Source organism: Liolophura sinensis, chromosome 8 (assembly GCF_032854445.1).
Source record: "Liolophura sinensis isolate JHLJ2023 chromosome 8, CUHK_Ljap_v2, whole genome shotgun sequence".
NCBI lineage: Eukaryota > Metazoa > Mollusca > Polyplacophora > Chitonida > Chitonidae > Liolophura > Liolophura sinensis.
In genome coordinates, this window is record NC_088302.1 from 7,524,234 (window position 1) to 7,539,284 (window position 15,051).

At 39.7% G+C, this 15,051-nt stretch overlaps 1 protein-coding gene across 1 annotated transcript; it reads left to right on the plus strand.

Moving 5' to 3' along the window:
- Positions 1-3,649: 3,649 nt before the first annotated feature.
- LOC135472501 (sodium- and chloride-dependent creatine transporter 1-like) lies at positions 3,650-14,479 on the plus strand. Its single transcript, XM_064752026.1, has 12 exons — positions 3,650-3,662; positions 4,217-4,487; positions 5,106-5,238; positions 5,869-6,003; positions 6,725-6,828; positions 7,970-8,094; positions 8,416-8,528; positions 9,409-9,546; positions 10,139-10,238; positions 10,768-10,868; positions 12,246-12,424; positions 13,855-14,479. The coding sequence occupies exons 1-11, from the start codon at positions 3,650-3,652 to the stop codon at positions 12,288-12,290; spliced, it is 1,278 nt and encodes a 425-aa protein (XP_064608096.1). The 3' UTR covers positions 12,291-12,424; positions 13,855-14,479.
- The last annotated feature ends 572 nt before the right edge of the window (positions 14,480-15,051 follow it).

The following is a 15,051-nucleotide window of genomic DNA, read 5'->3' on the forward strand; positions in this document are numbered from 1 at the left end:
ATTCAACACCATCTTCCATGACTTGTCTTGCACCCGCAATCCCAGGGCAGTGTTGAAAAGGCAACAACAACAACGCCAAATTACCGTTCCTACCTTCGATTATGTTTTCACGGAAGTTTGATGGTACTGTTTCAACGTGCGGAAGTGACTCTGAAGACCACATACCTGAGACTCTGAGATGGAACCTGCAGACAACATACTTTTGCCACGTTTGGCTGGCACAGGATGCTCGGCGGCGAGGTTAGGATTTTGCGGACGTGCAACTTATATCGTAAATAAACAGAAAACAAGTGATATCACAAAACTGTCTGTACTCCCTGATGCTCGCATATCTGCTGTAATAATTCAGCCTATCACTTAAACCAATTATGACACTTCCATTGTCTTTACGTGACACAGTCCAACCAAATTAATCATTGCCTTTCAGGTTATTGATTTTTTTGGTCGTTATTTTGAGCTAAACTTGTAACTGACTCTCCTTCCTTAACACAGCAACCTACGACAAGCCAAAAGTTCTCAACTCGGAGATTTACCGCTGAAAATTATTCTCAATTCTCTTCAAGCTTCATAGGCCTCCACTAGCAGAACAGATGTTTCGCGTTGCTTTTAGAGGACCGTCACTTTTTTCAACCAATGCAGAACGCTTTTGTATTGTGAAAGATCATATTTCTAGCAACGTGCTGCTTAAAATGCAACTAGCAAAAGAGTAGAGGCTTTTCACCTGCTGGACAACCTAGAAATCCAGTACACACTATGTGCCGAGGGGACACTATGAAAGCTGATTGTGGCCATTCGTGTTTTCTTACTCTCGGTCTTTCTAATATAAGGTCGTTCCCCCTTTCGTGCTTTCGACCTTATATTAGATTTATTTATATATTTGATTGATTTCTTACACCTTATTCAAGAATATTTCGTATACGACAACTACCAGCATTATGGTGGGAGGAAACCCAGCAGAGCCCTGGTGAAAAAAAGACCATCCACAGGTTGCTGAGACACCTTCCCACGTATACTCCCGGAAAGGAAGCCAGCATGAGCTTATTTTAGGAAGGTCAAATTAAGAAAACGTGAATCAACGCAACCGGCTTCCATAGAGCACAGTGCTTAGGTGGATAATTGAAGCGCTGTCAAAATTTACAAACAGAAATGGAAAAGGGACCGTGTATTGTAAGCACGTGGGATATAACCTATGGCAGGCATTGTTCGTGGCCTACATCTTACAAGGTGCTGCGAACACTTGTCAGTTATGGTTGAACATCATTTGCACATAGTGCCCATGATCTATGAAAGTTCCATTTTACGTTGTACAAGTTGCTTTTATACTTTGTTGCTCGAAAACGACGGTTGCAGGTGGTAAAGAGATTAGTCCATGATTGACTGTGACTCACTCTACACTGTACAACACAGTTTGATGAACGTGTACATTAGAACGTTTGCTCCAATGTGCATGAGCTGAAATTTGATCGTGTACAGAAATCGCACTCAAGCCTGTCAAATTTATGTATAAATGATGTCAAAATAACACAGAAACGTATAAGTATATACACAAAAAATATCTGTGAAATACCCCATGATGTTTATGTGGAGTATAGTCTATTAGCCAGTATGGACATAGCTTAGCTGATTTGACCGGTTTCCGACAGGCATAAGCTGAAATACACCTAGCGGCTAAATCACTGGATGAATTATTCTCCTTTATGGAGGCATACATGTAAGTTTACAACAAAGAAAAGCAGAGCTGTGTGTGACATATGTAAATCAAGCCAAAATAATTATAGCATAATAACATACATATAAGCAAAGCCTGATTTGTGAATCATCCCATGGTGTGCAGTAATTATATTAGCTGATATAGATATTAATGAGTTCTCCCACCATAATGCTGGCCGCCGTCGTATAAGTGAAATATTTTTGAGCACAGCGTAAGACACCAATCAAGTAAATGAATAATGAGTTGATTGATTCGTCAGGGGATCTCCTTATGAACAGCATGCTTTATCCTGCTTTGATGCCTTATTCATTGTTGTGCAGTCTTTAAGCATCTATTGGTTATACCGTAATCTTTTGTACAATAAATACATGTATCGCAATATAAACTGAATTTATTACGAAGACAAAAACCCCCACTCCTTCGACTAACATGCATCCCAGACTGACAGACTTTTAAGAACAATCAAATTGGGTACCATAAGTGACAGATTCTTTTTGTTATTTGAAGTCTATAAGTGTTGTTTTGCGTGTTGTCCGTCCGACCAAGTTTCTGTGACACAAAATCTTTGAGTCAAGGATAAAATTGGTGGATTCGGCTCTAAGACGAGATATCGACTAAAAACTAGAAATATTTTGTCGCTGAAGACCAAGTTTTTGTGGTCGTTTGGTGTATCGGACATGAATGAGTAATTCTGGACCAGTGATGTCTAACAAACTGCTGTTAACAACTTTATGGTTTTTACCCAATTCCACCTAACCCTCGGGACTAAGAGTCTATAAGTTGCTACTATTTAAGCACTTACATGAACAATTAAAATAATGCCTTGTAAATTATTGTAAATTGACTAGACTATTGTTACACTATCGTCGATGCTCTGGTTTTACGTGCTATATTGTGGCCTTGTACTGTAATGCTATATACATCTGAGTTGTGCTGGTGGACTATAAGTTCCTTAGACCTGGTCCTGGCATTGTTTTTATTTTATTGTTTGTTAAATGCGACTGCTGGATAGGTCTCTAATTCTAGATGAGATACGCCCAGTAAATTGTTATTAACATCGATTGGTAATTGGTTGCTATTAATTACTGACATACTAACTGTAGACCGGATTTCAACGCTTACGTGTTACCATTTGTCAACTATGACACGTATTTTGTAGTCCTTTACATGATCTGACCGCTTTATAATATCCTTTTCAGGCGTCTTCCTCATCCCTTATCTGGTATCAGTGCTGTGTATTGGTATCCCCGTGGTCTTTCTGGAGGGAGCTTATGGACAATTCATGTCAAAGGCCGTTATGGCAGCTTGGAAGATATGCCCAATTTTTCAAGGTAGCTTTAGAGTATTTTTATGCGACTCACATAAACATTTGACAGAATAAAGTGAAACATGCTTATCATGAAAGCCAAGAATTATTTTGATAACTATGAAGAGCTTAATTTTGTACCATGTGAGTGAAGCTATATTGTTTTCCTGCATCAACCAGGATTCTTCTTGTGGATTAAGCACCCCTAGCGGCCTGGTCCCTTTGTTTTAATGTGATTGTGTGTTAATTGTGATGACATCACTGCATCTTTTTATCTAATTCTGCTTAATCCATGGTGTTAAGGCGCGTGTAATTTGCTACTGTTTAAGCATTTTCAAGAACAGTTAGCATAAATCACTAACCGAGGTAAACAAACAAGAGGCCATATTTCACCGGTTACGTGTGACCATTTGCCAACCATCATACTGTCGTTGGTACTGTGGTTTTAGTCTCTATGCTGTAAGTCTTTAATTATAATGCAAGGTGGTCTTTGTGAAACTAATATCGTTTTCATTCGAGACTTGAATGTATCACCTTCTGCTTTGTATATCACACTTATTCTTTTAATTAGTACCAAGTAAATATAAAGATATGCTGCAAGTAAGAGTGATAGAAAAACAGCATGCTACATCATGGCCAGTGTTGGTAAGCCAATGGAAGAGTCAGCCATGGGATGACTTCAGTGGACAATGCGACCTTTTCTGCTTTTCTGCTTAAGTATGCATACCTCTCTTGTATCGCTTAAAGGGACAGTCGAGTCTCACTGTCTGGCGTAACAGATAGGCATGTCCAGACTTTGCTAACCTAAGCTGAGTGGCCGATTTATTCAAGCGTGACCAAGGTTACAGACTTTAACCCAGGGAACGCTGTCTCTACCGTTAGCCAGCCAGCATCGATTCTGTATTTTTTAATCCGCGTTCACATGGTACCATTGTCATATCGACTCGTTCATTTCGATAAATCGAAAGAAAATACATGTAGGATAAGCGATATTTGATACGATTTGTAGAATCGCGCCGTGTGCAGGAACGCGGCACGAGAAACGCAACTTGTACTATTGTCATTCGAATATTGCCTAATTCGACGAGTCGATTCAACAGGGTGCACGAAGTGGACGAGGTTTTAATCTATCAATAATATAGACGTCAAAGATTATAGTTGATATATTATATTATGGTTGACTGTTGGTATATTTGCAGGTATTGGAGTCGCTCAAAGTATTTTGTGCTTTTACATAAACGTGTATTACAGTGTGATCCTGGCCTGGGTCCTGTACTATCTGTTCTCCTCCTTTACCACTGTCCTGCCCTGGTCAACCTGTGGAAACCCCTGGAACTCTGACAACTGCAGAGAACACCACTGGTCTGTCAACTCCACAAATGCAACATATAATTGGACGTCATCGCAAGACGCCAGCTTCACCAACGTGAGTGATTTTCGGGCAATGGATCCTGCGACTGAGTACTGGGAGTAAGTTTATCACCCATCGTTGACTCATACTTTATGGTAATACAGTGTAGAAATATCAAGTTTCAAAAAGCTGACAGCTACTATAAGTACAGTGACACGTTGATATCTGTTATTAAACAATATTTTGGTTGAAACGTCTTAGATTATAGCGTATAAGGAAAGTTCTGCCAAGGCGCAGAATTGAAAAATGTATTATCCCCAAAGCTTCCTGCCAGTGAGGAATCGGATCCGTGATGGTCCATGATGCATGGCAAAGTTTGACATGGAATTGTATGCAGTATCGTATAGATAGAAAAATAATGACGGAAGAGGTGGTTAGCACGCCAGCGCAATGCAATGAACCAGGAGCCTCTCACCAGTGAGGTCTCTGTGAGACATGCTGGCTTCCTCTCCGGCCGTACATGGGAAGGTCTGCCAGCAGCCTTGGATAGTCGTGGATTGCTCTGCACAGTTTCCTCCCACCATAACGCTGGCCGCCGTCCAATATGCGAAATATTCTTGAAAAACATCAATCAGATAAATAAATAATCATAACATTGACTGATTGATTGATAGCCTGTTTGGCGGTAAACGATAATTATTCTATCGTTCGTGTTTAATTATTTGTCTTATGTCCAGACGGAAAGTGTTAGCGATATCAGCTGGTGTGGAGTTCAGTGGAAGTATAAAGTGGGACTTGGCCTTATGTCTGTTACTGGCCTGGGTTGTTGTCTACTTCTGTGTTTGGAAAGGGATTAAACTATCTGGGAAGGTGAGGCCAGTTCCTCTGTTCTAATACCTTTATCACATATGGAAGCCTATTAAGGTCATAATCGCACCATCGTACTACCGCTCCATCGCCTGTTATTTGAAAAAAAGGATGACACAATAGTGCATTGGGCTTATTGGTACGATAGTGTGAAGCAATGGCACGATACTGCACTGTGGGCAATGGAACGATAGTGTGAAGCAATGGCACGATACTGCACTGCGGGCAATGGAACGGACAGTGGGATGCTAAAATGATGGCTTAACCGTCTCCCGTAATCACAATATTTGATTGTCTGTAAGAGATCATTAGCCTACTAATCATTTTACCTGTATTGATTTCATATTTATTTGTGATTACAGCACAGACTTAAGCTTGAAACGTGTAATATAATGAACTATATCGCAAATTCTCGCAGTTATCCATTGTATTTTGACAGATAAATTACGAAATGATATTGCAAATTCTCGCAGATCCGTAATAATATTACAGATTCTCGCAGTTATCCATTGTACTTTGACAGATAAGATGCCTAGTGATATGGCAAAGTCTCACAGTTATCCATTGTATTTTGACAGAAAAGATACCAAATGGTATTGCAAATTCTCACAGTAATCTATTGTATTTTGACAGATAAGTTATGTAACTGTTATTTCGCCCTACATTCTCCTGGTGGTCTTGCTTATCCGGGGTGCAACTCTCCCGGGGGCCGGAAAGGGTATACACTTCTACCTGTCACCTGAGTGGAGTAAACTTGGTGTAGTTAAGGTATGTCTACATTTATACAGTAATAATTGATTGCTTTTATTGATTTGTGTTATATTTATTTAGAAAGACCGAGGCTCCACCAAACACTTTTGCCTTCCGTTTTGACACAGCGATTTAAAGGCGGAAAGATCTTTTGTAGTCTTTATTTAAAGGACAATACTCAAAAAAAACAACAACAAAAAGGCGAAACAAAAGCAGGAAAAGGGCGAGGGCGAATCGACAAGGTGGCAAAACTTCTTTCTTGCTTCGTAGTTTTGTTGTGTCCTTTCAACAGTTTTCCCTCGCATTTTGTGCCTCGTCCTTTCGTTGTTTCGTTTTTATTTTCTGGCCTAAATGATCAGTGAGGACGAACTCACGCATAGCCGAAATCGGCTTCCATAAATTTCACTTTCATGTGTCACTTTTCAAATCACCATCAGACTAGATCAAGAATAACGCCGATTCACATTTGATAGGTGTGTTTTAAACACAGGTGTTTATGTGTTGTGGGGAACGTCCGTAACCGAGGGGTTCAAGTTCAGCTCATACATGCAGGCTCCTTCTCAGATGGTATGTGAGAAAGTCCGCCAGAAACCTGCAGATGGTCGTGGGTTTCTCCCCGGCTCTGCTCGGTTTTCTCCCACCATAATGCTGGCCGCCGTCGTAGTATTGCTGAGTACAGCGTAAAAACACCAATCAAATAAATAAATAAATAAATAACTGCGCTATGACAACTTTACAGGTTTGGGTGGAGGCCGGTATACAGGTATTTTTTTCTTACGGTGTAGGCCTCGGAATTCACACGTCTTTAGCAAGCTGCAACAGTTTTCATCACAACTGTCTGAAGTAAGTAGGATACCTGGTTCCAAATGGTTCATTCACTCAGTCTTCATCAAAATAATGACATTTGTTGTCCATAACTGATATATTCAAAAGCTGTTACATATGTATGTATCTCATTAAATCCCATAATAAAAATCATCAGTAGGTCTATTGGTAGGTGGAGCGTTGATGGGGGTGGATTGCCAAGTAGCAACAAACATAAATTTAACGAAGAAAGTTAAAAAGAAATATACTCATATGCAGTGGAGTTTAACAACATCATTTTTATGTTATGTTAGTCTAAGTTTTATCGCCAGTAGGATAGACGTAGATCGTCGGTTACTGTCGTTGAGTAATTTTATTCATATTGGCGGGCTGGACGTAATTGCATAATCATGTCTGCCCGTTAAAGTGTACAGGCTGTTTTCCTGTAAAACTTCAGGTACGACAACCACGTGTTTGCTGAGCTCCAGCATTTTCTCCTCCATCGTCCATATAATACTTACTAGATCAAGATGCACAAAATGAGAAATAGTACTGATTATATGGTCCAAGACCCAAGGAGATAACATGATGATATAGTCATACATATGGTCTCAGACGCCGGTTAATTTCCCATAAGCGACAATGTTAACGTTTAGTGCTGCATTTAAGACATAATCATTTCATGGCAGATAAGCATTGGTACCTACCTTGTCCAGCCTGTGAGAAAGCAGCCATAAAAATCTTAACATCTGGAATTTCTATACCAGAAGCTATGATGCGTGATTAGCAACATCAGAGGGACGTCACGTCACTCGCAGCCTCATCACTATACCTGACACCGTGTGTCCTCTCGCCACGACTTTCGAAATTCCATCAACAAAAGTCACATTTCCGCAAAGTATAGATAATTTCCACTATTTTTATACCAAGCATGCTCTACACGCAAACTGACTTGTGGCGAAGAAAGACTTTACACCATAAAATGCACAGAATTACATTCCTCCCGAAAAACGGAAGTGCTAATAGGATACTGATACCATATTTAAAAAAGGCTGTGTGACTGAGTCATCTTCCCTTTAATAGGCAGAATCCAGGTGGCACAATGTCTACATGTTCTTGGCCATAACTCAGTGTTGTTTTTCATTTTCATCTCCCTTTTTTCTCTCCACCATTCTCATAGACACCATCTCATCTTTTCCTTGGCCAACACCTGTACAAGTCTCCTTGGAGGATTCGTCATCTTCTCCGTTCTGGGCTTCATGGCCGACAAATACCAGCTCAGCGTGGCTCATGTGGCCGGGTCAGGTAAGAAACTATGGAAACCGGATATTACCACTTAACTGCATGGTGCTGGTAGAACGTTTTCAGTGGTTGGTGTCTTTGTCCGAAATAACTTACCTGTAGGTTGATGTTGGGTACCCTAACGCGGTGCAAAAATTTTAGGCGGGTTTTGATTTTTAATCATTTGCTAGGTACCTTGCAAAGGTCGGTGGTTTTTCCCATGCACTCCATCAACCTTTCCACCGTCATATGAGTGAAAAAACTGTTAACACTAATTATTCATTGGAGAAAGTTTCAAAATAAATGTTTCATGCATGTATCTCACGTGTTTTCAAATCGTTCCAGGACCTGGCTTGGCATTTGTAGCATACCCAGAAGCTGTGGCACAAATGCCTATCGCACCATTGTGGTCCTGTATATTCTTTCTTCTTCTATTCTTCGTTGGAATTGACAGCCAGGTGACCGTGTAACTTTTGATTTCATAGTAAAGGGGTGTGGAAATTTTTAAACATTGTACAGAATGATGAATGAAAGATATTTAAACTCAAAGCAAAGCAAAGCAAAGCAACAAGAATATTGGGATTTGATAAATTTATGTGGGTATGGTAGAATTAATCCAAAGTAGATGAGCTCTCTGTGGCGTCAATCCGTTCCCATAAACCGATTTCGGGAATCTCACGAGTTCATGCAGATTGAGAGGAGGTAGGGTAGTGGCTCTCACGAACTAACCCAACTAAAAGGTGTAATTTTACGGCAGCTGCAAACGGCACCGTTGAGCCGACAGACTCGGCTGGGGAGATGTGTATTCAGTATAGCAAGTACCGGGGCTTACGGGGCTTTCTTTGATGACAACACGCGTTCAACGACGTTCCTCTAAAAGTTTGCACAGCGTAGCGTTTAATAGTTAAAAACGCCTCGTTCTGTATCGATATGGCGTGCATACCTGTTCGTCCCACGTGGAAATGAAGGTATTGCCAACAGTCGTCGGTTTTACCCCGAGTTTCTGCTTCCTCCGCCCATTTAACTGACCGGCATAGGATAAGTAAAACATTCGTAAGTATGGCGTTAAACAATGATCAAATAATGAAAATAACATATATCTCCAGCTGATACTGAAGTTTGGCCAGTTCAACTATAACCAGTACGCTGACACATGATCGCTATGTCTTTGTTCTTTCAAAAATTTTTGTTGGGCTCATCTGCAGTCGTTGTCCAACAGACATTGTCAGACATATGAAGGTAAGTCAACAATTCAATCAACTGGAGACAACGTTTCACGAATAATGGTCATCAGAAATTTTACTTGTTATTTTGTTTTTCTCCCGGGGTAATCTTCAGTTCTTGCAAGTGGAAGCCTTCATGGTTATGCTCGGCGACCTTTTACCCCAGGAATTTCAGCGCTCTCCCCGGAAAGAAATCTGCACCGCCGTCGCCTGTCTGATCTGGTTCTGCCTTGGGCTTTGTATGGTCACGGAGGTACGGTACCGATGCTTCACTCTGAGGTTCTTTTCCTGTCGTATGTGGAAAGGTCGACCAGCAACCTGCGGATGGTCGAGGGTTTCCCTGAACTTTGACCGGTTCCCTCTCAACATCTTGCTGGCCGCCATGGTATAAGTGAAATATTTTTGTGAACGGCGTAAAACAGCAATCAAATAAAATAAATAAGTCTTTGGCTAAGGGGCCTCGCTGGCCCATATGGTTAAAATACTAAGGTCAGTGGTATACAACTGGCACTTCGGTCTCCTGAACGCTGGCATATAGGTAAAAAAAATTCCTGAATGTGCTTTTAAATACCAATCAAACAAACTAACAAACAGTTGGGTTTGTAGGTTTGCACAAATTCATGTCATTTAAGCTTTTCTGCGACAAGCAACTGTGTATTTAAAGTTGTTCTTTCTCTCGCTTCCCGACTGTCACGTGGTCGATCTAAGTGTTTTGACATCCTTTCTTTTAACATTGGGTAATTCACATTAAAGTTTATGCTTGTTTTACGCTAAATACTAAATCAAACGGCCAAAACTCTGAAACTCTGTTTTTCAATCCACAATTGGATTCCTAATTATTCAAGGGCGGAATCTATGTGGAACAGCTGTTCGAGTGGTATGCTGGTGGCCGTGTTATCATGTTCATCGTGGTACTGGAGTGTCTGGCTATTTCCTATGTCTACGGTGAGAAAACATCTTAATTCAGTCTATACCTAGTAACAGTCTCTCAGTCATATTTCCTATGTCTACGGTGAGAACACACCTTAAGTCAGTCTATACCTAGTAACAGTCTCTCTGTCATGCATCATGACAGATTATCATGGTGATCGTGTTACTGGGGTGTCTCGTTATCTCCTCTGTCTACGGTGAGAACATAGCTTACTCCTTTTGCTTACAGCAGCCTTAGTATTATCCAGTATAAATACTACATTAAGATTTGTAATATTTACTGGTTATATGGCATAAATTTCTTTTTATTTGGATTGCGCGAACTGGGTTAAGAATAATAACAAGGTGTATACATGTTCACCGTTCTTCATTGTTTACCGGCCAGCCCAGTGTTTTAAGGCACTGATTTAATGTACTCTGGCTTTACTTTAGAAAGCGGTTTGATTTAAGTAGCCTGGATGAGTCGGAACGGGGATACATTTATTCTTGAAACCTGTTGCAATATGTAACCCCTCTGAATTTAACCGATTCACTTTTGTTACAGGTGTAAATCGGTTACAGCGTAACTTGGAGTACATGTTGGGGTACCGACTCTTTCCTTACTTTAAAGTCTGCTGGGCTGCGATCACACCTCTGCTCGGCGGGGTAAGAATAAAATTCCTGGGCGACAATTCCAGAAAGCCAGTTTAACTTAAGTCAGAATTTAAAATGTTTTTTAAATGCTTATTTTTGGACAATTTCACTTAAAACTGGAACACTGAACACGTTTATGCATGTACTAATATATCAAAATTTGAATTTAAAAGTCAAAAGTCATATATCGGTGTATGAAATCAACCCCTCATACTTATTGTTTAATAATAGCGGAAATGTTTTTATGAAAATTCATATGGAGATCTCCTCGATAATTGGAGGAAAACTTCTGATTGAGTATACATTCAATTGATCTGTGACAATATAAAACATTAAAAACATAGAGTGAAAAACCAGAGTAAGGACGATAGTGTCAAAGTTGATAAATGGTTGTTACCCCGTTAATTCCAACCTCTTTTCTATTTACCTCAATTAGGGTTTTGTGTCACAAGGCCAAAGGGATAGAATAATATATTCCATGTAGTGTCTTTGTAGACAGGTGCCCCAATCTTGACAATTATCCACCTGGTTGAGCGTTGAATTGAAATAAACTGTCCTCAACTAAACTAATTTGAACTTCAGTCTAAGACCCAAATCCAAAATCATAGAAAATCTAAGTACTATAGGAAAGAATTTAGTTTTTGCCACGAATCTGAATTATAAATCAAGACCTGTACGTGAAATGATTATTTAAATTCTGTATATATTTGGTAATAAACTAATTGGTAATGAGAAAAAAATAATGGGAAATCTTGTTTCATTCCGAGTCCCTTTTTAACATGCCTATGACTCTATGCGTCGAAACAGACATTCGTATACCAGCCGTCAACCAATAAGGACGTTACAGGTCAATAGTCACAAGGCCAATTTCTAAAACGACGTCCAATACAAACTACCAAGGAACTAAAAAAGTATTTGAAGTACGAAATTAGGACGGAACCATGCAAAGAAAAGCATCTTAGTTTTCAATGATGTTGGAAAGGCGCAAAGTTCTAGACGAATAGGTGAAGACAGTCAGCGGTTGACAGTTAGTGATTAGCAATTCGAAGGAGATCAGTCCTTAATTTCCTTAAATTCACTCGCCTTGAACATTCCTTGGGGGTTTTTCCATCATCATTGAAAACTGTTCACCGCTCCTGTTTGCATGAATCCGTCCTAATTCAGTCCTTTGTTTACTTTGTTGGTTATTGGTGGTTTGTCCTGAACGTTTGTTTGGGAATTGACCTTGCAATTGCTGACCCGAAACGTTCATCCTGTTTGACGGCTGATACACGCAAATGATTATTTTAACACCTAGATTCACTACATCTGAATTTTGAACTTTTTTGAAGATATTTTCAGTGCATTTTGACTATAAAACTGCCTGTTTTGTCTTTTTGTCTGGCTCAGTTTCTATTCATCATGGACATAGTGTTGTACCCAGAACAAACCTAAATCGGAAGTTCCTGATTTACCATTTTCCCGGCTGGGCCATGGGCATCGGCTGGACCCTGGCTTCAATAGCCGTGATGTTTGTTCCTGGGGTCATGGTGTATCGTTTGCTGACTGCCGAAGGGACACTACTGGAGGTGAGAACGCTGAAAATAGTACTTGCTGTTATGAACCTAGCCGTTTTATGTCCTAGATCGTGTATGCAAAAGCCGTCTCGTCGAACTCACTAGTTGTTTGGAAGAAAACCCTCATAATGGGGTAGACAGGCGTGATAGTTGTTTAGAAGTGACACCAAACTCCTGATTTTGTAAGAACACGCGCTTTTTAAATCACTTATATGCAACAAAAAGCTGTGGACTGGTAACTAACTGTATTGTTATGAGCTTTCTCTGCAATATTGATCCAAGAAAGATAACACCACAAGTCTAAGGAGAAAGGTCTACCTTACAGCAGGGCTTGCAAACGGCATTCTCGACGAACCGAAATGCTACTTACTACGTTTCTTGCTATTTATTAAGACCTCATGGAAACTTTATTAAGACTTCATGGAAACTTTATTAGGACTTCGTGGAAACTTTATTAAGATTTCAAGGAAACGTGTCATTCAAGATTTTGTTTGCTATCAGGGACCACTTTCACAAAGTTTCGTTAACAGATTTTCCATATCTCTTGTCGTAAATCATGTCGCCTTGTAGCGCAACAAAATAACGAAAAAAAAGTAACGAGAAGTCGGTCATACGAAGTTTTATGAACTGTAAATAGTTATATCTATTTCAAAATGGGTACTCTCAGACCGCTACCCGTCACATCGTATGTGAACTACAGAGAATAGCACTTTTGTTTCTCTAATGATACAAATGACATTCTCGGTAAATGGACGCAGTTTGACAATTCCTTGACGTAACCTTACTGTAAATAAAACATGTTATATAATCACGAAAACAAGAAGTTGTCGATAAGATTTTGTGTGTTCTTCGGAACTTGGTGTGCATTTTGTGCATTGCATGCGTGGAAGCATTCTGACCACTTGTCATTGATTGTACTGTTATCTAAAATGCACAGTATATTAAAGACGGTCCTAGGAATTAGTGTACAAATTGCTGTATTTGGGTTTGATAACACATTTATGATTGTGAAATGAAGCTTCACAACTGAAAGTGGACATTTTTTGATCACGAATCCGTTCTGTGAAACACTTTCTGTCGGGCTCCATACAATAAATATTTTGTTTAGCTACTATGCTAGTTTAAATGTGGATATCATCCTTTTTGGACTGTGTATACCTTTTTGAAGTGAAAATAGCCTGTTAATGTTTTTTACAACCAGGGACTTCAAAACCTGAATTAAAACCTGTCTGGTAATTATGATGACATTAAATATCACTGTAATCCTATGTGAGCATTTTAGTGGAACATATTTCACGGCCATAGCTTTTCTTTGTCTTATGTTAAATGTGTACACTGTATTATTAGTGAAAGAGAAGACATGGAGAGATGAATATGACATTTCACTCTCAGCTGATGGTTCAGTTAATCTTTATCGTTTAGACTTCTAACATTTTTTACAGAGGTTGAGAGATCAAACAAAGCCACATTTTAGCGGAGTACAAAGAAGTCGCGATAAACACTCCCTGGGAGCTTCACTAAATGAGAAGGACTTTCGTGGCGAGACGGATCGACTTGCCGAAGGATGAGGTATCAGTGGAAACCAAATAAGGGTAGCTCACTCTACACGATACACGGTAGAAGTCGCTCTATCGCTTACCTGCTTTCTGTGCATTCCTGTTATTACCTGGCGTGTTTTGAAGTTCCGTTGTACCGTTTTAACAATAAAGACTTAATTGACCATAGACAAAAGAAACCTGGTTGAGAAACGAATTCAAAGAGAACAGACCAAAGTTGTTTTAAGATGTTTCCGTAGAACAAGAGGGTGGCATTATCTGAGTTATACTAAATTATATCCGGTGTCAGGACGCTGTAGTGCTGATGTATTTCCGGTGTCAGGACGCTGTAGTGCTGATGTATTTCCGGCGTCAGGACGCCGTAGTGCTGATGCTAAAATGTGTTTTTTATTTTCTGAAGGACCGCCCTCCTTTCCTTATTCAACTAAAGTGTGTTTTCCAAGAGAATTTGCTGGTACCTGTCATATGACCACAAAATAAATAAAAAAATAAACTCCTGAATTACTAGGCTAACCCTGAAATGGAGGAATGTGTAAGTATTCTGTTGTTTTTAAACAACCAGGATGTAAGCGTGAAAGACTGGATGGATTTTCTAGAACGTCGATCGTACAACCTCCAGGGCTACAACCTTTTCAATTTTCCACTCTTCCAAACGACTGTAGCTTAACTTGTTTAACCACAACGACATCTGCTGACAGAATCTTTATATGGAGGCATTTTCAACTATGGTAATCCACAGATTAAAAGGAATCTTGACCATTAAGTGTCAGTGATGTCTAAAAGAAAGCACGTTTCTGTGAGGTTCATATTATGATAGTGTCTCCATGCAGAAAATCGACATATACTCACATATTTATAGTGCTGCATCACTAAAACGCCATGCAAAAGAAAGTCCACGACACCTACACCTTGGTCTAACCACTAATGCTCAACCACTCGAAAACTGAAATATTTGTGCATGTCATATCGGCCACTTACCCACAACAAGAATGTTTGTAGCAGTCAAAATTGGCTCGTTGAAAATATTTGTACAACGAGCCAATATAACTTTGAATCAAATCAGTGTGCGTATTAAAGAGTTTT

Excerpts from the sequence above, each read along its gene's own strand:
- LOC135472501 (XM_064752026.1), top strand. Across the intron at positions 4,488-5,105 it reads CCTGCGACTGAGTACTGGGA|ACGGAAAGTGTTAGCGATAT; the intron begins GTAAGTTTATCA and ends TCTTATGTCCAG. Across the intron at positions 8,529-9,408 it reads TCGTTGGAATTGACAGCCAG|TTCTTGCAAGTGGAAGCCTT; the intron begins GTGACCGTGTAA and ends GGTAATCTTCAG.